Source organism: Raphanus sativus, chromosome 3, assembly GCF_000801105.2.
Source record: "Raphanus sativus cultivar WK10039 chromosome 3, ASM80110v3, whole genome shotgun sequence".
Lineage (NCBI taxonomy): Eukaryota > Viridiplantae > Streptophyta > Magnoliopsida > Brassicales > Brassicaceae > Raphanus > Raphanus sativus.
This window is the reverse complement of record NC_079513.1, coordinates 4,453,407-4,476,820: the sequence shown is the minus strand read 5'-3', so window position 1 is coordinate 4,476,820 and position 23,414 is coordinate 4,453,407. Positions and strand designations below refer to the sequence as shown.

The window sequence follows — 23,414 nt, the reverse complement described above, 5'->3', positions numbered from 1 at the left end:
ATTATGAACATCTATTTGATGCACAATCCATCATTTTCCTGCAATAATCCACAAAAGACTTCTAATTGTAGTAATCTTTGAAACATGTGCAAACGTCTCTGAGTAATCTTCTCCCTCTACTTGACGATTTCCCAGAGCCACAAGCCGAGATTTGCGTCTTTCTATTTTGCCATTAGCTCCATACTTGTTCTTGTACAACCACATGTTACAAATAGCGTATTTTCCAGGCGGTAGATCCACCACACTGAATGTTTTATTGACCTCAAATGCCACCATCTCATCTTTCATAGAGTTCCTTCATATCTCATGTTGAACTGTTTACTTATAACTTTTGGGCTCAAAATCTTCAAAAACAGCCGTAAGAAACAGTTTGTGTGCTGGTGAAAACCGAGCATCAGTAATAAAATTCACAAGAGGATATGGTGTATTACTTACAGGGATCAACGAAGACTCTTTGACTGAAGCCGTGAGCGTGGGAGTGTGCTGGGGTTCTTGCAAACAGGTTGCGTTGTAGTTCACATAATCTCAAAGCTTTATAGAGGGAATCTTCTCTCTGTTCCTCTGCCCATCTCTTTTGTAGCCTCAGTGACTTTTGAGTCTTTTACTTCCTCAACAGCCTCTGTCTTTGCAGAGCCAGTAGCAGGTAAAGATGACACTCCACTAGGCTCAGCAACCCATGCATCCTCTACCTCTACCCCAGATACTTGTGTTTCTTGCACATCACTCCCCCTGTTGTCTGTAGTCGGTGAATATACTATAGGAAAAGAAACACAAATCCAGTCATCATCAACAACTTCAGTAGTAACTACATGATCGACCGTATCTATCTTCTCTTCATAGGGGAATACATCCTCCTGAAACGCAACATCTCTGGACACCAGAAACACTTTCTCATCTAAGTCATATACACGCCAAGCTTTCTTCCCAAATGGATAACCAACAAAGATACATCTTCTGCTTCTTGGTAAAAACTTGTTTCCACTACGATTCTTCTGATGCACATAACAGAGTGAACCGAACACTCGCAAAGTCTCATACGGTGGCTTCTTCTTGAAGAGGATTTCATATGGGGATTTCCCTTTCAACAGAGGCGTTGGAGTCATGTTGATCACATGCGTTGCTGTTGAGATCGCCTCCCCCCAGAACTTGACAGGTAGCTTTGCTTGAAATAGTAAAGCACGAGCCACATTGAGTATATGGCGATGCTTTCTCTCTACTCTCCCATTCTGTTGTGGCGTCGCCACACAGGACGTCTGATGAACAATCCCATACTCTCGGAAGAACGAGCTTAAGCACATAAATTCAGTCCCATTATCACTTCTTATCATCTTAACCGACTCACCAAACTGTTTCTCTGCATAGATGCATAATCGTTGCAGCAGATTTCGAACCTCTGATTTCTCTAGCATCAAGTAGGTCCATACAGCACGAGAATAATCATCCACAACAGTGAGAAAATACACAGCTCCGCAAGAAGAATGAACACGATACGGTCCCCACACATCAACGTGAATCAACTCAAAACAAGCACTCGTTTTATTAATGCTATCAAAGAATACATCTCTTGTTTGTTTTGCCCTATAATACACGTCACAAGGACTAGGACAAACTTTATTCAAAACACCAGAAAATTGCGGTAAAGAAGAAAGCACATAAAACGCTGGATGCCCAAGTCTTCGGTGCCACAGAAGTTGACTCACATAACCATCAGCTCTGTTTATCTTAGCGACTTCAACATCCTTAAAGTAATAAACCCCATCACGCTCTTCACCGGCTCCAATCAGAGTCTTCGAAGAACGGTCCTGCAACACACATATTGCATCGGTAAACAATGCCAAACAGTTAGTATGTTTCAATAATTTAGACACCGAGATCAAAGAACACTTAAGATCTGGAACGTATAAAACATCTTTGAGTGATACTCTGTCTGTCAAGACCAAATCACCCATACTTGTCGACATAATTGTTCCTTCATCCGCAAGATCAACTACACAAGGAGCCGTCTCTCTCACGTTAACAAGAACTGAGTAATCCCCTATCATGTGATGAGAGGCCCCTGTGTCAATGATAGTATCACCAAATATCTTACCCGACAATTTATCAGCCGAACCACTCGATTTCCCTTCATGAATGATCTGAGTGATTGCCTTCCATTGTTCACGAGTTAGATCTGCAGTTGCTGCACCATGCGAACTAGTAGCATGAGCCATAAGAAGTGCTTCACGGCCTCCTCCTCCTCTGCTAGACCCGCGACTTCCTCTGTAGGAGCCACGTCCATCACCTCTTCCTCTTCTTTCCATCATCCATTCTGGATACCCAATTATTTGCCAGCAAGTATTCTTATCATGACTTGTTCTCCCATAGTTAGAACAAGTACGATCTCTTCCTTTACCATTATTAGGTGTCATGGTAGCATCAGGTTTTCTATCTCGTCGTTGATCATCTTGTTCGGCTTCTCGGCGAGTAACAAACCCAACAGCATCTTGCTGCTGTACCTCCCTTGCTTTAGATGCATTGAGGCGACCTTCTTCTCTAATGACCTTGGCGTAAACTTTGCCAAGATCCGCAATCTCATCAGCTTCAATGATGGCAGTCACAACATTGCCAAATCTGACCTCATCTAAGCCCATGATAAACTGATGCACACACTCATCCTCACGTTCCTTCTCATAGGCAGACGCTGCTAAACAGGTACACGCAGGAGGAGGTCTGTACGTTTGAAGGTCTTCCCACATTACAGCCAACTTTCCGTAATACTCAATGACAGCTTGACCATTCTGTCTACACGCTGCTAGTTGCTCCATCAACTGATAGACTCGAACTTTATTACCAACTGCAAAACGCTTCTGTAGATTCTCCCACAACTTGTGAGCATCGGTAATAAACGTCACCGTAGAACGTACTCTTGGCTCTATGGATGTGCGGATCCATCCCACTATCATAGAGTTTACACTTAGCCATGACTCTAACTCCGGACCATCTTTGGTTGGTTTCACTAACGACCCATCAATGAAACCATATTTCTTCTTCGCACGAAGAGCGTTTGCCACCTCCATGGCCCATTCATTATAGTTATCTCCCTTCAGATGAACGGAAGTAATCATAGCACCGGGATTTTCGGAGGAAAACAACTTGTACTGTGAAACCTCCATGTTCTCAGTTTGCTTCACCACTAAATCCTTCGACTCTTGACTCTCACTAGCCATACTTGCAACACCTTGCAACTCACGTTAATAACTCAGGAGCAAAAAAATAAAATTAGGTCTATGATCTCTGCTCTGATACCATGTGAAACTATTTAGAAACAACGTGCCTTCTATATTAACATACGAAACATATATATACATGACAATAAACCGACTTAAGTTGATCTATCTAAGATATAAGTTTATCTATAAGTCTTATGTATATCTCGAACTACATACGAGATTTAGGAGATTTATATATATCTTATCCAATACTTGAAATAAACCAAATAAAAAGATAAAAAGGCAAAAGAGATTAGCCGAAACCGTTCCATTTCAAAGAAAAACTAGATATTGACCCGCCCTTAAAAGGACGGACATATTTATTTTTTATATTTATTCTAAAGTTTAATTTTTATATTTATTTTTTAATTATATTTGTGTTTTTATTTGTATAATATTTTTTTTAGTGATTAATAAGAGGCTTTAATAATTATATTAAAATAATTGGACCACACCTATATCAATAGGTCATGTTCCTATTTTAATACTATTGATATATATATATATATGTGTGTGTTTCAAACTTGTACACTCACATTTTTAGATAAGAAGTTAATGAAAAATCAGTTTTAAAAATATATTACAATATATGGAGTTTAATGAATAATTAAAAAATAATTAAAATAATTAACCATAAAAATAGGAATGACATTCTTGTTAATTTCTTGAAACATCAAGGGGATGTCAAAATAAAGGCTGCTATTTTAATTGTATTGATGCTGGATCCAATAGGATGTGATCCCAATAACCAATATAGCGTTGTTGTTCTTTTTTTTTAATAATATATATTTCTATTAATCAACCCAAAAAAATAGAAATTTCAATGTCGAGTACAAATTTGATTTGAACAAAATCACAATAATTCAAATATTGTAAATTTAGCTTCGTTCAACCACCATATACTGATGTGTTTTGCTAAACTACTCCTTAATCCTTGGTATATCAATTTCCATTCTCAATCATTGATGTTAATCACTTGAACGTGGCGTTCACCTTATAACTTCGGTTATTGATACTTCTGTGACATCGCCAAAGTATTGGTTTATGATAATTTCTTTAGCTCACTAAGCATCATGGATATAGAGAGAAGTAGGTCAGCAAACCTGACCCAAGCCTACAAACCCTAGCAAACCAACATGCAGGGAATAGATCACCAGAAACAACAAGCAGCAACATTCCTAGAAAAGGTCAAGCTGTAGTAACAACAACATCAAGCTTTAAGATATTCAAGTTCTGCAAAAAAAGAAGGATATTAGACTGCCCAAATGTCCAAGCAGACATCAAAGGATGTCCAATCCCCACCCAGGTCTCCACGCCGAGCACAAACTGAGACAGATTTATAAACCATTTATCTTTGGCCCATTGATTTATTGGTTTTTTTCAAATACATGAGATACATTTCAGAGTTGCTAGAGTCCTTACCTGGAGAGTTCAGTGAGATGATTTTGGAGCAGGGTAAAGTATGAACTCTTATAACACATTTAATGTTAAAAGCCAATGACGAACATGTGTAAGACAAGAAGAAATATGCTTATGTAGTTCAACAAATCCATTCTCTATTTTCTTCAGATATTTTACGCAAAATAAGACATAAAAGACACGAATCTCATAAAATAGCAAAATAGAGTGTTACATTACCAAAACAATAACCTTCCACCTCATATATATTACACATACTAAACTTTTTTAGTTAATACTCAAAACGATAATACAAAATCACTATGTTCTTCATAGATAAATATTTATAAGGTTTTATAAATTTGAGATTTAAAAGTCCCAGAAACTGATTTAATTGAGAAATCATGCTAAAATTAAACAAAGAGATGGTGATCACCATAGATTTTCCGGTCACCATTGTTAGATTCGTCACAGAGATTTGTCTTGTTCGTTTGAGATTGTCAGCATTGTCGGATCTGGCCAGAGAACTCGTCAACGCCGACGCTTTTAAACACCGGATTTGATCAGGTTAAATTTGGATCTGAGATTTAAGAAATCGTAGGAGAAAAAAATAGTTTTAGGTTTAATTAGTTAAGGGTATAATGATATTTTTCTCATTAAAATTTTAATGGTAAAATTGGTTAAGGTATAAATGAAATGTGGTACAAAAAATGGTATTTTTGACCATCTCCTATATTAAAACCATGTCCAATGCAATTCTATTCTTTTTCTTCATATACTTTTGAAAAATACAGTAATCCTGCTATAAAATAACTTTTTCTTCAATGATATGCCTCTATAAAATTTTTAATTTCAAAGAAAATTATGGAGGACAAAATAGAATTGCAGTGGAGATGTTCTAATTAACAGAACAACTAATTAATAACCCAAAACAACCTAAAAATCTACTATATAAGAATTATAATTGAGCCACTTAATTAATAAATTAACAAATTATCCTAGCACATATTAATATATTAGTGGGAGTGCGACATTTCATTTATATCTTAATCAACTTTATTTAAATTTTAATATGTAAAGTATCATCGTATCCCTAAATAACCAAACTTAACCTCATGTCTTTTTCCCACTATTTATAGAACTCTCAAATTAGACAATTTATCAAATTCTCTCCGTTGGTAATCCGACGAGATTTGAAGGCGCTGACGAGTTCTCTAGTAAATTTGAATATAAAGTAAAGTTAGATTAGTCTTTTACAAAATAAAAATGTTCTTTGATTAGTGATAAAATTGAATAGTAGTACTAAAGAAAATGTAAAGGTAAAATTTCCCTTATATTAACTTTGGAATAAATGTGAATAAGATTAATATCTAAGTAAAAGATTAAGAAAATATTTATATCTAAATCCTAACAGATTTTATGTGTGTTTTAGATGTTAATTTGGGATTAAAATAATATAACCCAAATCTGTTAAAATTATAATATTAAACTAAATTTTGACCCGCGCTTAGAAAGCGCGGGTTTTTTTCCGTTTAACACCGATATGTATTGTGTGTTTATATAGATTGTTTACTTTTAAATTAAAAATATATTGATTTATATGGATGTTCTGAGGTGTTTGCGTTTTTGAAATATGTTAGAAAAGTTTTTGAAAACGATGTTTGTATGTTTAACCTAAGTTGTAAAATCTAATTAAATCTATTGCTACTGTGGCACATATTTATATATATGTATTAACTATCAACGTAATAAATGTAGTTAATATAAACCTATCAGTTTAAAAAAAAATAGTCAATATATTACAAATCTAAACTAAAAATTAAGCTTTAGACATATATTATTACAAATTTAGATCTAAGTTTTTAAATTATAAATGATTTGATATAGATGTAAAATGAATTTAAAAAGAATGAGTTTTACTATATTGAAAAAATGGGTCTTACTAAAATTATTTTATTTTATATATTGGGTTTTAAAATAATGGCTAGAATCTTAACAAATTAAACTAAAATCGGGCCAAGCCCATTTATCTGCCAATATGTTTTGTTTTCTTGTGTTAGACATACCATAGATTTAGGATGGGCTATTGGATAGATATGGTACATGCGAGAATAGTTATTGTTATGATTTTGTATGGCTATTGGTTAGGTTTGGTTCGAAATAATAGGTAACATAATATATATGGTAACATAGATAGCTAAATGAAAAAGTCCAACACAACTTTTATAAGTAGATTTTTTCGGAATGTTTCCCTAATTTTAATAGAATAGATTGTCTATAAAATAAACAATTATTTATTTTTGTGTGATTTTATGCATGCTTTTCTGTGGTAATAATAAAAGCACAAGACATACAGTATGTTTTATATTATTTTCATTTTTTTATATAATATTAGTTTGAAAATTTTATATTTAGTGAAATCTGTTTTGATGAAATTTTACTATTCATATATTACACACTTGTTTTTTGTTTGTTTATTTAAAAATGTAACAGCACAATAAAAGTTTAATTTTAAACATTAGTCTTATATGAATTATTATTCTCTTTTTTTTTTGAAAATTGTGTTTTTGAAATGTTGATATATGACTAACTTAAATAGTGGATACTATATTTTTTAAAAAATATTTTATTTTATAAAAAAATAACTTACTTTTATATTTAAATAGTACTTTAAAAATAAAAATAGATTTGCGCCTAGTGAATATAATAATATAGAAATCGAGAGGATATAATATTCAATTAATTATAATTATTAATTCGGCGTTAACACGCACGTAGTGTTTTACAGAAAAGGAAAATCACTTTGTAATTTCCTTTTCTCTTTACTCAGCTCCAAAGCTCCAATCTCTCCCTCTCTATTATATATATACAAACAAGCCAACGAGATCAGACTCGTTATTACCAATTATTCACTCGTTGTTGATTCCGATCAAATTAGGTTTGTTGTTTTTGGTGAAACAAGCAAACGAGATCAAATTAGGTTTATTGTTCTTGTTGTCGCCACCAATTAAGCCACAGAAGAAGCTATGTCGTTTATACAGCAATTCCTTAGTTTATTCGACAAAACCGAGCGAAGAAACAAACCCTCCTCCTGTCTGAACGAAGAAAAGAAGAAGAAACTACACCTAGTGCTTGACTTGGATCACACGCTTCTCCACACTATCTACGTTTCAGAGCTTTCTAAGAGAGAACGGTATCTGATCGAAGAAGCTGAATCAAGGGTTGATCTGTGGAGGTTCGAGAAAGGCAATCCCAACAACGAGCATCTCATAAAGTTACGACCTTTCCTCCACGAGTTTCTACAAGAAGCCAACAAGATTTTCCACATGTACGTTTACACGATGGGAACTTACAGTTACGCGAAGAGGGTATTGAGTTTGATTGATCCTGATAAAGTCTATTTCGGAGATAGAGTCATAACGAGAGAGAAAAGCCCTCGTATGAAGACACTTGATCTCCTCTCTGCTGATAAACGAAGAGTGGTTATTGTTGATGATACGAGTAGTGTTTGGCCGCAACACAAGAGGAACTTGTTGAAGATCTCAGAGAACAGTTATTTCAGAGAGGGTATATGCAGTGTGGGAGAATCTTAAGCAGAGAGGAAGATAGACGAGAGTCGAAGCAGTGGAGCATTGTGTAATGTTCTGAAACTCCTTCAGAAAGCTCACCGAAGATTCGAAGAAGTGGATTCTAACGACTTGAGGCTTTTGATACGTGAACCTTGTACACAGTGTTGCTTCTGACTTTCACTTTCACTGTCGATTAGTCTTTTTTTTTTTAGAATATGGAATACTAATATTGTTTACTTTTTTAAGAAACTGCTATTTTTGTTTGCAGTTTCTCAAATACACACAATAACAAATGCAAAACTTTCAATCAGATCAGATGACAAACAAAACAAGCATTGTGTTAGTTTACAAGCCATTAATTCTTCAGTTGTACATTTGATATTACAGAGAGACATGTTTGTCATCACTTCTTAGTCATCCTAGAATCTAAAGAGTTATCCCACACAGGTGACAGAGGCTTCCTGTTAATTTCTGGACTGCCGCTAAACTCAAGCATCTTCTCGATTGGGCTGCTCATCATCTTTGGACACTTTCTCTTGTTTGACTGTAACATAAAACCATCTCCGGGTTAGAAACCATGTTTTTCCATAGATCATGCTTTTCATTTTTTTTTGTGGTTTTTTTTTTTTTTTTTACCTTAGCAGATGCGGTTTTGTGGCTTTTCTCAGAAGAACCAAGAGGGCTTTGCTGCTGCCTTAACAGCTTACGATTTTCTTTATCCAGTTTTCGGTTCTGCTTGCTCACAAGTTCAGCCTGTTTATAAGTTTGTAAGTTAGGTGGAAGGATTTCAGAAACAGAACAATAAAGAGCAGGTTTATTAATTATTATATTACCTCTTGCTCGGCTTTAGCGAGATTCTGGATGATGCATTCCCTTTCTTTCTCAAATTTCTTTGCCACTGAGACTAAAGACAGAACCTTTTGCGTTGAAGGCTTTAATCGATCCCATTTGCTCAACAAGGCTTGGCAAGACTGGTCTTGAATGTTTGCCTCTAAGAAGAGACGCCCTACTATATTTTCATCTTTGCTTATGAGTGATCCCAAAACTGAATCAAGCAAATCTTCTTCTAGTGGTGAGCAGTTGTCAACCTTTTGAGGGAAAAAATGAATATACATAAGATATATTGATGATGAACACAAAGATGTTATATTTCCAGCTGAAATGATATGAAGTAGAAGTTTTGACACTAACAGATCTTTCTAGTTGGTACCGTAACATGAACCCTCAAGAGGATTGCAGGTAGATAAAAAATCAAGAATCTCTCAATAATCAAAGACAAGCCAACATCTTACAACTTCTTTCATCCACTTACAGCTAGCAATAGTGCATAAGTGAAATCCAATATCAGAACCAGATAATATTAAGCTAGACACTTATTAATGTGGACTAGCATAGTGTGTCTCAGATCATACCTACAAGTTTAAGTCTTTATGCGAATCAACACGATAAGGATGGACATATGAATCTATGCAATGTCAACTTAATAGTGAAGGCATATAACAACATGAGAAACCATTTTGGTCAAGAACAATCTTTTTTACTTATACGAAGAGAAGTTCTTACTTGCTCAATCCCAATGTGTCGTTTACGAGCTTGCAGTTCCTCAGACATTCTTGCAACTTCCTCTTCCAATTCACGAACCCTAGATTCCGCTTCCCTCGCCCTCTCATCCGCTTCGTTCCCGAACTCCATCAAGGCGTCGCGGTCTTGATGATAAAGCAAGCACTCTCTTTCCCATTTCTTACACTGGCCCAACAAGTTTCCGCACTCCTCCGCCAGTTTCTGGTTCTCCTCCACGAACTTCTTCAACGCCTGTGCGTTTAAACTCGCTTCCGACTAAAATTCAGAGAAACAACAAAAGAAAAAAACAAGATCACATCTCAAATCCCAGGAAAAAAATAAAGAAACCCAGAACGAGAGTTACTAACCCTAACTCTGTCTAGTACTTGGTCTTTCTCCTTTAATCTGGAAAGGAGAAGTAGGTATTGATCTCGGAGACGGAGATGTGATTCTTCAGACGCAAGAAGCTTCTTCTGGAGAGATTCGATTGAGATGGGAAGCCCTAAGGAGTGGTCAATGGTGTCTTTGATGTAGTCGTCCACTTCTTGCGACAGATTCATTCTCGCCCTCGTATCCGAATCGCTGCTACTCATGGTCGCTTTTCAAGAACAAGAAACGAATTAAGAAGAAGAGAGTTGAGGGGTTTGACAAGAAAGCAACACAGAGAGAGATTTTGCAGAGACGTGATGGGGGTAATTCAAAATGAAGTAGCCGTTACAACTTTTCAATTAAAGGCAATGCGTCTATGCCTCGTGGCGAGTTTTTATTGCTCAGATTTTTAGCTCCTAACGCAATCTTTTCTTTCATTTTTTTTTTTGAAAGACGAATGTTTTTAAATTTTTTTTTTTTCCTAAAAAATTTAACTGTTCTTTTTTTTTTGAGAAAAAAGGTTTAACTGTTCTTTCATTGATTTTCTGGGTTGCAACAATACATATCAATTTGGTTTTTGTGTAATCAATAAAATATAGCCAAAATAAATCCTATACTGTTTGATTCTAACTCGGATAATAAAAATTATAGTAAAGTGAACGTTGATGTGTTTATTAAATATTCAAAACTTTTGTGCATATTTGGTTTAATTTTTATAATTCTTTTAATAGTAATAATAATTATTATTATTATTTCATGTGTGTTTGGTTTGAAATCCATATAATCTGACATCACATACCAAATATAATAGGATTCTATAACTAACATTTTTTTTACAACGGACGACTATTCTATTAATCAGACTTAAGGTGATTCAGATAACCAGATATAATAGAAAAACTAATAAAATAAAGATTTTTATGGAAAGACCTTGAAGTTCTATGTAAAAATATCAAATCTGATTTTACGCGCATGAAATATGAACAATCTTGAAATCCGGAAAGCATATCTCCATAGTCTCATAACTAATAGTGTTAGAATTTTGATATTTTGATATTTTACTAATTTATATAATTTATTTTCAGTTTATTATTTTATAAAATATTAATTACTTGGTCAAAAACTATTTACTTTCAAGTTTATAGAATTTGCTTTTGATACCTTTTATGCTTTACTAAGACAATTTTTTTTTGATTAAATTGCATGAACATGCATATTAATATTAATTATATTAATATAACAAGTATAAGTGAATTTAGATGCAATTCTTCAAGATGATATCTTGACCAATAAAATTAAGAGATAAACTAGATTTTGACACGTACTTAGAAAGCGTGGATTTGTGTTTTCATTGTTAGAAAACAAATAGTTTAAAAGTTATTTTATTATAATGTTTGAGTTTTAAGGGATGATTTTATATTCGACCCAGATCTATGGTTGAACCGGTAGACCCAATACTTTATATGAAAAAGTCGTTAATTAAAAGTTTGATAGAATCCGGTAAAAACTCCAAAAATCGTTATTAATCCACGATCTGGTACCATTAATCCGATTAATAATGAAATATTTTCTCTTGCTTTAAAATTTGCTTGATACTAAATTAGAAGTGCATGTAAATCAAGGTAACAACCAATATTAATGGTAACCATACATACCAATACCATATAAAATGTATGTAATCGTGTGATTCTTTTTTTTTAGAAATCGATATCAATATCATTAAAAGATCTGCATAAATATCCACTGATAATATAAACTATGAGGACTAATCCAATAAGCTTGATTTGATTTATACGTCTACAACCCCGATTTGATTTTTTTTTTGGAAACTACAAAAATAATTAGATGGAGATTAAACTCATAAACCCGATTTGATTTGTAGTCAAGTATATAAATTTTAGTTATACAAGCCCAAAAAGTAAGTTATATAAGCCTAAAAACATAATGAGTTTTTTGCTATTAATGAATGTTTAATTCTCTTTAAAATAGTAATGGTATATTTGGAAAATTTTAGTATTTCGTTAAGGGTATAATTTGGAAATGATCATCTTTTAATGGTATTGATATTCTTTTTTGCTAACAAAAATATATAATATTAACTAAGGGTTTGCCGGCGCTACGTGCCGGTTTTTCAAATATTATTTCATTACTTTGATACAAAACTTATGTAGTCTTATAAATTTAGAAAAAATAATATTTTTACCGTTGTATATAATTTTTACACATAATATCAACAATTAGATATGATAGTAAACATACCTAAAGTCTTAAAGTATTGTTAGTTAGATAAAATATCTTGTTTGTTTATCGTCTATTTTGCATTATTATTTGAAATCAGATAAAAAAAAATTAGTTGTCGGTTTCAAGTTATTAACCAATTTTTTTATTTAAAGTCAGTGACCATTTTCTCTCTCCCTCTTCTTTCTATATCAAGAATTTTGTACATTATATTAGTAACATATTTGCTTTATTGGTTCATAATTTGTTGAGACATTAGTAGATGTTCCAAGCCTATAACAAATCATAACACATTGCGTAATTTTATCCTGAAGAGGATGACAAAAAAAATTCCTATTGTGAAGAGAAGTGAGTGTAATCTAGTGATGTGCTAAACATAATACATTTGACCTTCAATCTGTTAATCTTAACTTAGGAAATTTATTTTGTTATTGTTGGTGCGGTAAACTCTTTGACTCTGTTTTAGCAAAAATAAAATAAATACTCTTTTACTTTCCACAACTCGATTTGCTTCTGTTATTAAAGGAAAACATTTGGCTTTAACAGTTTTTAAAAATGATTATTATATCTGTGAATGTAGAGTTGATTCAATTCTTATCGTTCAATCTGATTTCGGATTAACTTATTGGTAATGGCCAACTCTAATCTTTAATCTACCGAAGAAGAGGCATATATATTATATTTTTGTAACAAAGAGGCATATATATATATATATATTCAGTACAATAACAACACTTTAAGGTGACTTCAAAAGTAGTCAATCAAATCCGGGCTAGTGTTGGTGGCGTGGAAAGAGAAAGAATACATTGGGTCGAACGTAAGCTAACTACATATGTTTTTAAGGTATGGAGTAGATACGATTGTCGTACTGAAAATATTATGAAAAAATTAATATGATAGCACATATTTAGTGCCGCCGTGGTGGAAATTACAGATTTTTTGTTCTCTTGTCAAATTAATATATACAATTCCTTAGTCAAAAATGATCAGATTTTTTTTTTTAAAAGTAAATAAAAACTTGCTTACGGCTTGAACATTTCTCTAGACAACTCAAGTGCTTTAGGGAGTGGTCATAGTTGCAGTTCCTAACCAACTTTGGCAACCATTTAAGTGTTTTAGGGCTTGGTCTTTTTCATCATACAACCAATTATGTTAATATGAAGAAGTAAATGTGATATTAACTTAAGCGTCTGTATTTACACATAAAAGGCAAAAAGTTGTTGGGTCAAAAACAAAAGGGAAAACCTTTTTGGCAACAACAAAAGGAAATCCTATGAAAAAGAGTTTGTATGGGAAAAAAGCTAAGCAAAAGGTGGAAGGTAAAAAAAACAAAGAGAAATCTTAGATAGAGATAGAGAATGGTCCTATCAAGCAACCAATGATTGGATTGGTGTGATTGTGGCTGGTTTAGTTATGACTTATGCGCTTAGCTTTCTCCTGCACGCCAGTCTCCTAGATAGATGCACTTGCCTCAGCTTCATCTACGGCAGAATGGAATTACTTGAGGAGCATGTGCTGTTTCATCGATTGCGTCAGGTTAGTTTTCTGCTGCTACAGATGGTGGCAGAACTACAGGAAAAACAACCCTTGTCACAGTTATGGTCTGTCTCTTAACTGTAAAGTTTTAGCTGGAGACTTCCACCAGACATTGTGGAGTTGGCATCTCATGGTTATCACACATGTCCCCATTAGCCTGCCATATCAAACATGATTAAGTCAGTTTAGATTGTTAGGGAGGTGAAATATAAGATGAGTATGAGTAACCTCAAAGTAGTTGTCAATAAGCTCCGTTGTCTGCCTCCCTGTTAGCTCAGGACCAGTATCACCAAGGAGCACAAAATTCCTTCCCGCCATTGTCATTGACCGATATTTCACCACGGTACCTTTTACAAAGAGAAAGGACACGTAACCAACATAATAAGGGAAACTATAAGGTAAGGGTTTTGTAATGTACATTTCAACTCCAGTCACATTGGCATCTCTGCATTTTGGACACATCAATGCCACTTACAATTGAAAAAATGTTGTTGTTAAATGTACTTACTATTTATGCTTTATGTGTCGACCTGACTTTAAAAATTACCTGAATTGGTTCATGTTTAAGGCAAAAATCTTGAGGAAAAGATCACTCCAATAGTAAGGATCTGCACTTTAGTTTGTTACCTCCGTCTACATTTGATTCTAAACGAACAAAATATAGAAGCATTTCCAGAAGATTAGAGAAACATTTAGAAATAAAGCACTTGAGCAAAACCAAGAGACTTCTTAAAACAAAAGTTGTAAGAGAAGCTTATTACCACACTAAATTCTAGTTTACCAAAGCACGCGTAATCAGAAACTAATTAACCAATTTTACAGATGTACTTTTTAATTATTTTTCCAATGGAAGTAGGCAAACCAACAACATTCCTTCAGCTGACACTTGCTCTCCTTTGCTTAGTATCTCCGGTTCGCCTGGACCAGAAAAAACAAACAAATCACCGTCTATTCCAATATAATCAAAACACTCCCACAATTTCATAGATTTAAATCTCAAGAAGACCATTGTAGCTTCCTATTGTCTGTCTCATGTTACCCTGAGTAATGAAAACTAACTGAATCTAAATTAAGAGCTTTATGTTAACCTTACCTATCTATGCTTTGGACGTAGTTGAACAAATTCGGAAAATTCTAAAGACTTCAGACTGTGCTTGATAAATATAATTCAAATTAATCAAGATGTTCTTGACTAAAACATGGAAAACGTCTTACCTCCAGTACGTTTAGTGTTAGATGCTGTTACTATTACAACAGCAGGACCGGCGAGACATTCGTTGAACTTGTTGTACAACTCATGAGCAGCCTGGTCCCAAAGGTAGCCGTTAATCAGAGGTCCCCTGAAATAGCCAATTATAATTGTGAGACAGTTAATGACATATACATGTTATGGCTGGTGCTAATATGTAATCGTATCTCTTTTGGGGTTAGGTGGGAATGCTGACTCCGTCCAAGAACGGGTGTTTGCTAAGAGACTGTCCATTGATGACCTTCATGTGGCGATGATATCTGCAACACACGTTAAAGAAATTAAATAAAAATGAACGCATGTGTAGAGAACTCTCAAGTTTCATAAGATAAAAGAGATATAATTCTAAGTGCCACAATGGCTAAATCAGTTTGTACATAAGTTGATAATGAAACTGATCTAGACGTCGTGATCCTCGCAACGAAGAACACCTAGTCAGCATAATTTAGAAAAGAAAATTTGGAGGCTTCTAGAGATTAACACACTAATCTTAAGTTTTCACAAAAAACTAATCAAACAATCTCCCTCACCTAAAGGTATAGAATCAAAGAGGCGACACATGTCCGATGGTGGGAGATGATAGCTGGTGGCGCTGGTAGAAAATTAGTTTCTCACAAAAGCAAAAATTAAAACACTGCTGCTTGGATATACCTTGTCGAGGAATAGCATGTCGTAAATAACTTTTCATTGCTTTCTTAAACTTGCATCTTATTTATAGATTAGAAAAATCGTAATAACAGAGGAGGTGGGGAATTAAATTAATGATCACGTAGTGGGAGCTACGATTGAAAGACATAACTGAGAATCGTAATTATATAGTGTTAAAGCAAAGAAGAAGCATTTCTCTGAGGTTTCACTCCGTCGGTTGGTTGAGCTGCGGATAGCTGAAACGAAATAACAGTGAGAGGCAGGAGAAGAAGTAGATGGGCCTGGAACATAAGGGCTTAAGCTAGATTAAATTTTTAAAATCAATTATATTTCGATGGCCTATTTATTTGCCATTTGAGGACATGTGTTATTATTCCCCCCAAGGAGAAAAAGCCAACTTTATTATATAAGATATGATACTTTAGTAAATTATGTATTTATATTTATGTCACTATTAGTGTATGATATTAATAAAGTTGTATAAATTTATACAAGAATTTTCGAAAGTATACTATTATCTTATCAGATTATATTATATTTAAAATTGGTCTTATTCGAAATCATAAATTTTATATCATTAATCTTTTTTATTTAAAATTAATTTACAAGGTGATTTAATTGGTAATTGCACTTGAGCGCATCTTCAGTAGTACTTCATTTTTCTCACTTTTGCTTCATTTTCTACTCTAATGAAATTTAATTTTTTATTCATTTCTTCAAATTTGAAAAATTGAATAGTTTTCTTCAAATTTGTGATGTTCAACTCTTCATTTTTGAAGATAACATTTTTAATTATAAACTAATCTTTAGTTTTTAACTTATTGTAATTTTAACTTAGATAAATTATAAGTGTTGATATTACCCGAGTAATTTTAAAGTTAATATTATTATTTTAAATAATTAGATATTAATAATGAAATATTAATAATGAAGAACATGGAAATATTCATTCCCGAGAATTTTATGTTCGATTTACAAGAATTTAAAATAGAATACAATCATTTTTTGTTTGGAAATACTTTGATTAATCACTTAAGATATATATACATATATATATATTATGGTGGTTTCTTGTAAAATACAATGTTCTTTGTTTATCTATTCATTTTTTGTTTTTATTTATTTATTTATTTATTCATGTTATGTGTAATAATTTTATTAACTGATAATGTTTAAATTATAGTAAATAGTAATTGTGTCAGATTACTGTTAAAACAAAAAAAAATTCAAGAAAAATAAATTTTAAAAAGTAAAAGGTGTAATTAATAATTAATTATAAAGAAGTGATATAATCTAATTAGAATATTTTTTTATAAAGAAAAATGAAGTAAATCATTGGGGAACATGTTGGTTTTTTTTGAAGAAAGTCAAATAAAAAAAAATGAAATTAACCTTTGAAGATATTCTCATGTGACCGAAATTACAGCCAAAGGGATACAACTAAGATCATTGAGACAAAACCTTTTCTTCCCATTTTTGACAAATAAAAACAACCAAAAAGATTTTTGGATGCATATATAAGTTTTTTGGATCAAAAATTTCTAAAAACTATTACAATACTATACTTCTCATATACTAAAATAGTGTGAAAATTAATAGTTAACAGCAGTTTGAATAATAATTGATAAAGGGCTATAGAATTATAAATATGAGTCACAACAACAAACAAAAAAGTGAAATTCACAAATTCAAGAGTCACTATGAAATAACCATTACCAAAAAAATCATAACTTTATTATTATCAAAGAAGGAATCGAAATTTTGTATGTGATTTTTGGAAAGATGTTGTCAAGTTGTCTACAAAGTTACAAAACAATATTTAAAGAAACACACCATACCTATTTAAAAAATATTATTAATCAACTTCACCTAATAGAAACAAAAAGTAAAAAAAAAAAGTTTTAAAACATATCAAGTCTTTACGAAAATTCATCCGGCAAGAAATTGGATCATTTGAATAAACAATTGACAAATTAAAATCTTTCATTTAAACTGAAAACATAAAATTTATTTTAATAATTGAAATGATAAATATAATTAATTTAACAACTAAAATTATATATACTTTATTATTGTTGTTTCAAACTCATGTAGTTACATACTATCGTTCTTTTTATCCATTATGATAAAAATAAAACTCATGTTAATTTTTTTAAGTTACTTAATTTCAAATATTTCAGTTTTAAAACATGCAACTATTCAAAAATTAGAGTAACGACAATATCATGTCATATAAAATTATAACATAATAAAATATGTTAAGACTCTAATTGAAACTATCATTCTCTAAATGTTGGAACCATCTGTGAATTTTATAATATATACATACAAAATGAAATGAAAACAATACTTCAAATATAAAGGAAAACAGACCAAGTAATAAAAAGGATACTAGAAACAAATTTGTAATATAGTAGTATATAATCCGCGCATAGCACGGAAAAAATCAATAGTTTTATTAAAATTTGGATCTTTGTTGTAGAGAGCACCAAAGAATTTATTAGATTGGGCGATTGTAAAATTGCATTATATTGTTCTATCTAAGTAAGGGACAATGACATATAAGACTTGTAAAATGATAAATGACTGATCTAAAAGTTGCAGATTTTCACTTGTGTGTAGGTGAGTTGGAAATGATGCGAGCACAATTTTCCTTGAGGAAAGGTGGGAAGAATGGGTTCAGTGGAAACATTTGAGGCCAGCAATTTGCATCTAGGGATGAGAACGCCTTGCAACACGCGGCTTCAAAATTTTCGAACTTGCCAGAAAGAATCGAACTAGAGATTTGGAACACACATTCTTCAATGTTAAAAATAGACGACCAACACTTTACCAAATCAATAGGTAAACCAGAAAAAACTCCAGGAATTGTTTCTGGTGGTTGCATTTGAGCTACTCCTTGAGTGAAAAAGTTGCAGCCCAAAGAGATGCAACTAAGATCATTGAGAAAAAAATTTTGCTTTCCGTTTTTTTATTACTATTTTTCCACTTTTCTTTGTGTTTATTTAGCGTACACTTTAACATAATTGGATGATCTTAGATGTTAAAAGAAGCTTAATATTTAATAGAATTTGAAAGGAAGATATCTATTACTATAAAGAAAGGTTGTTTATATCCTGGTGACACATCAGCGTCCAGCTCAAAAATTCATTTCACACCGTGCTGACACGTGTCCAAGACCCTCAACACACACCGTATCAATAACTTGCTGATATCTTGGGCTTTGCTCGCATGTTGAGTGATCTGGTAAATTTTCTGGCCCACAAGAGAATGAAGGCGACGTCTCCCCAATTCTATCACGACTTTGGAGAAAACACGCAGATCGACTTTCTCTTCGTGCGGCCGCAGACGATGACGTTTGAGCTCCATCTCATGTTTGAAACTGTCCATTTATGGCTTCATCTTCAATCGTATTAATTCCCTCATCCATGATGTATCTTTGAAGCTATTAGATTTCAGTACAAAAATGTGTTAGATTTCAGTATAAAAATGTGTTAGATTTCGATATGGCTTATCCAAGGGTTTTTTTCTCTGATTTGAAGTCCAGTAAGTGTTCGTCCGTCGTCGAGGGGAGAAATCTTGCGGCTCCTGCTTACACAGTTCAGACTTACAAGCTACAAGCCTAAACTACTTACGCATCACCTTTAGATATGTCGGCTTCATATGTTCTTTCGCTAACTTGAAAGCAGAGCGTTGCTCAAACTCAAACACAGGGTGCATCTTTAACACTCCTCTCAATGAGCAAGTATCTACTTTTTTGAATCCTTCACCTTTTTACCTACATGTGTTTTGGGTTAGACTTATTGTTCTTGATTATCCATTCATATAAGCTTTTGACCGGGTTGTCTTATTGGATTCAAGGCATCATTCAATGTTACTGGTCTAGCAGCAATGTTGTGTTCTTGGATGCTTTAGAAATTCAGATCTATTGGTGTTTGGTTTTAACAGGGAAATCGAGAAAATGTAGAAATTCAGATCGCAGGTGAGTGTTCTCATCTTTAAAAAATGGCTTTTCTTCTAAGATTGATAAGTGGAAGCTTGATCAAGAAAAAGCATGGCTTTTTTCTCTGTCATGAAAATTGGTTTATCAAGTCATCTCTGTTTTAACAGAACATTTGAAGCTTCATCGTGGTTACTAAAAATTCTTTAGAATCTCAACCATCAATGATTCGATGCTTTTGCTTAAAGGGATTGACTCTATTTCTCATACTTTTTCTCTGCTTTCGAGTAATCTAGGCAATGCTTTCCAAGTAATATTGAGCATCCATTAATATGATCTGAAATCAGGATTTTTTTTTCATTCTTCCATGATTGATGATACACTGTGTTTTGTAAACTCAGAGAGTTAGAGAATTATCTAGCCACCCACATTATCTGAGATACTCTGCTTCAATCTCAATGAAGAAGAAAAACAACAAAAAGAAGAAGAAAAGAGTAAAAGGAAGAAGAGGAAACACGAGTTTGATTGGAAAATAGTCCAATCTCAAAATAGTTAAAGGCTTTTTGTGAAAGTTCCAAAAATGGCAAATCAACAGCTTTATTTCTCTTAGTTCAAGGCTGGTTGGTGGAGAACTGAGAATGTGAAGAAAGATGGAAAGCTGATGGGAGTTGATCCTCTATTGTTTGATGGAAGCATATACATCTTCAATCGAAGAACATACGTAGTGGGCCACAAAGTTGAATGGCATAGCGAGAAATTCTCTGTTGTATCTGTGTAGTTCCCTTTGTTTTAATGCTCATTGTATAGAGAGCTGCTGAGTTCTTCCAAAGCTCATCCTATAATTCAGAAAAGACAAACGAATACAAAAACACTAGCAATCCGTTTTTAATCAATATTTCATTTTCCTTCCACAAAAAATAAAATCATTTTCTTTCAACAAATGATAGCTTGGTGAATTTACATAGTATAATTCAAAATATTTGAAAATAACACATAATTCCTTTATTATATTGATATTTACATTTCATTAAACCAACTTTAACCAAAAACTGATTTTCACATTATTTTTTAGTTACCAAAATTAAGTTTAAAAAATTAATAAAAAATCAAAAGTCGCAAACCACAATCAAGGATTCAATCATAATCAAAACATAAATTTTTAAAAAGTTTAAAAATGAAAATAACAAGAAATAAGCAATAAATGTTTAATGAAAATTAAGATAATATAAAAACAGAAATGTCAAAGATAGATAAAGAACATTCAGAAAAACAAAAAGCAACAATATTTTTCTATGTTTTATTGAACTCATTCTAACAAAAAAAAAAGAAATAAATATCTCATATATATTTTCTTCTATTTTAGTAACAAAGCTGAAGCTTGGAGAAATTAATAAGAAACAAAATAGTGGAACCACACCCAATGATTATTACATAATCAAAACAAAGATTTAGGCAATCAGTTAGAAATAAAATATAAAATATATATTAAAAAGTTGGTAAAAGTACATAATATAATTTAAAATAAATAACTTTTTAATTATAATATTTCATAAAAAAAGTAGAGGAATCCATTTATTAAATAGTGTATCTCATGGATTTTTCTCATTTTAATGGTCACAGGCTGTGACTCACAGCCAAAAGAGAAATAAGAAAAAAAGACAATCTAAGATTTTTGTATTTTAATTTTTTTTATTTATTATCAAAACTATCATAATTACAATAGAATACACAAAGAAAATATCTAAAACTATTATGTATTCATGAACATTTTAATAGTATTAAGATAAATATAATCTATAATAAGAATAACAAAACATACACAATAAAAATAATATCACCTTAAATTTTAAGTAAAATAAACATTTTGAAATACTATTTAACTGATATTTATATATTTTTTGATTACTAACTCATTCGTAAAGTGAAGAGAGAGAGAGAGGGAGAGTACAATTATGCTAATTGTAAAAATTATTTGTTTGGTTAATTTTATATTAAAAATAGTATATTTCATATTATCTTTTGCAAATGTAAACCTAAAACACAAACTACAAATCATACAAAAAATTTATAATCGAGATCACAAGTAAAATATATCCCGCCCGTAGGACGGGCCGACCCTAGTTATTAAATATATCAAAGAGTTACTGGTGGGTATTAATATTTCATCAAAATGTAACTCCATATAGGTTTACGAAGAACTTTTTTCTAACATTATGCTGAAATAAATGACTAATGCAAGGGCGTACGGAGATATAATTATATGAAAGTTGATATTGTATTTTGAGACACATTTAATTAGTTTTCAGTTTTTTTTAAGTTTACATTTTTTTCATCGTAATCAAAATTTCTAAATTTGGGTTCCCAATCAGTAAATTATAACTAATCAGAAGACTCAGAGGGATCGATCTACAAAACTGATACAAGGAATTTTAAGCCCCTAAATAATTTGTCGGCAATAATTCTTCACAACTTTCTACCACCACCAACAATTGCATCGATTTTGGAAACCATTTATAGAAGTCTTTTATAACTTGAATAATCCTTTTTGGCTCTTATACCATTTAATTTATTAATCTCAAGTTTTTATTTTTTATATTTGTTATTTACATAATTGTAATTTTGGTAATTTTAAACTTGAAAACTAAAATGAAATTGTAAACAGTAAATGACTAAAATTTACTTTATTGATTTTGGGTTAAAATTTAAAGGGTGATAAAAGATTACAAAAGTAGATTTTTTAAAAAAATTAGAACTTGAAATCTGAATGCTTTGAGAGTTTTAGAGAGAATATCAGAGGGTGAAATCTCTCGTATTTCTCTTCGTTGATAGAAGGGGTATTTATAGTAGAATATCAGTGACCGGATGAGAGTGTGTTTGTTTTTCTGCTGATGACAAAAAAAAAAGTAGAAGATGTTTGCTGAATACCCTAATACATGTCTCTTTTTGAATGGAGCTGAGATTTTAATGGTGGTGGATAGGGAATCTTGTCTACGTGTCTCTTTGTGAATGGTGCCTATACATTTGAGTGGTGGTTGATTGGTAATTTTGTCTTTTAGTTACCTTTGTTGCGGTAGTCTTCGAAGTAGATCTCATATGTCTGCCATCGTAATTCTTGGTAGGTAGTTTCTTTGCATTTATATAGATTTACTTTCTATATTATTTTGTAAATACAAATAATATAATAATAAAATAAAATACATAAACACTGTTTGAAAAATGATGATATGTCATTAAGTTAATTATGACGTGTACAATTTTCCTTATATATATTTATATTTTTAGAAAAGTTTTTTTTTTTAAATATGGTAATGAATATTAACTTATACATCACCATTAAACTAAATATAATTCCAAATATATATTTTACATAAACATATATATCATATTTTGCACATATATATATAATCAAAATTAGTTGTAAGTGTGGTCAACATATACAAAACTAAAGTAACACTAATCATATATTTTTGATAGTTAAATGATTAATATTTTATTTATCGGTTCACTGTATTTATTAAAAATAATTTTTATCAGTTTAACGTATTTTAACTTAAACAAAAAAAATCCAAAGTGTATATGAAATTATATATTTAAATAAAGAAATATTTAATCCTAGCTGATAAGAGAAATATTTAAAATAAATAAGCATTAAGTACAAT

The 23,414-nt window shown here is 32.0% G+C and overlaps 1 protein-coding gene, 1 long non-coding RNA gene and 2 pseudogenes across 9 annotated transcripts; 1 reads left to right on the top strand and 3 right to left on the bottom strand.

Annotated features, from left to right (window-relative positions):
• The first annotated feature begins 7,560 nt into the window (after window positions 1–7,560).
• On the top strand, window positions 7,561–8,389 carry LOC108831136 (RNA polymerase II C-terminal domain phosphatase-like 5; annotated as a pseudogene).
• A 109-nt stretch (window positions 8,390–8,498) lies between these two features.
• Window positions 8,499–10,457, bottom strand: LOC108831137 (protein CROWDED NUCLEI 4). The gene is made up of 5 exons (XM_018604703.2): window positions 10,144–10,457; window positions 9,779–10,051; window positions 9,049–9,303; window positions 8,852–8,968; window positions 8,499–8,759 (listed from the first exon to the last, which is right to left on the bottom strand). The coding sequence occupies exons 1-5, from the start codon at window positions 10,366–10,368 to the stop codon at window positions 8,619–8,621; spliced, it is 1,011 nt and encodes a 336-aa protein (XP_018460205.1). The 5' UTR covers window positions 10,369–10,457; the 3' UTR covers window positions 8,499–8,618.
• A 3,083-nt stretch (window positions 10,458–13,540) lies between these two features.
• Window positions 13,541–16,112, bottom strand: LOC108838068 (uncharacterized). Of its 8 annotated transcripts, XR_008943811.1 has the most exons (9): window positions 15,819–16,112; window positions 15,698–15,750; window positions 15,134–15,427; window positions 14,747–14,836; window positions 14,466–14,563; window positions 14,337–14,388; window positions 14,147–14,265; window positions 13,998–14,075; window positions 13,541–13,897 (listed from the first exon to the last, which is right to left on the bottom strand). It is a non-coding gene; the product is annotated as an uncharacterized LOC108838068 (long non-coding RNA). The 8 variants fall into 8 exon arrangements; XR_008943810.1 differs by having other exon boundaries at window positions 13,541–14,075; window positions 15,698–15,759; XR_008943805.1 differs by having other exon boundaries at window positions 13,541–14,075.
• A 2,311-nt stretch (window positions 16,113–18,423) lies between these two features.
• On the bottom strand, window positions 18,424–18,839 carry LOC130509901 (uncharacterized; annotated as a pseudogene).
• Window positions 18,840–23,414: the final 4,575 nt, after the last annotated feature.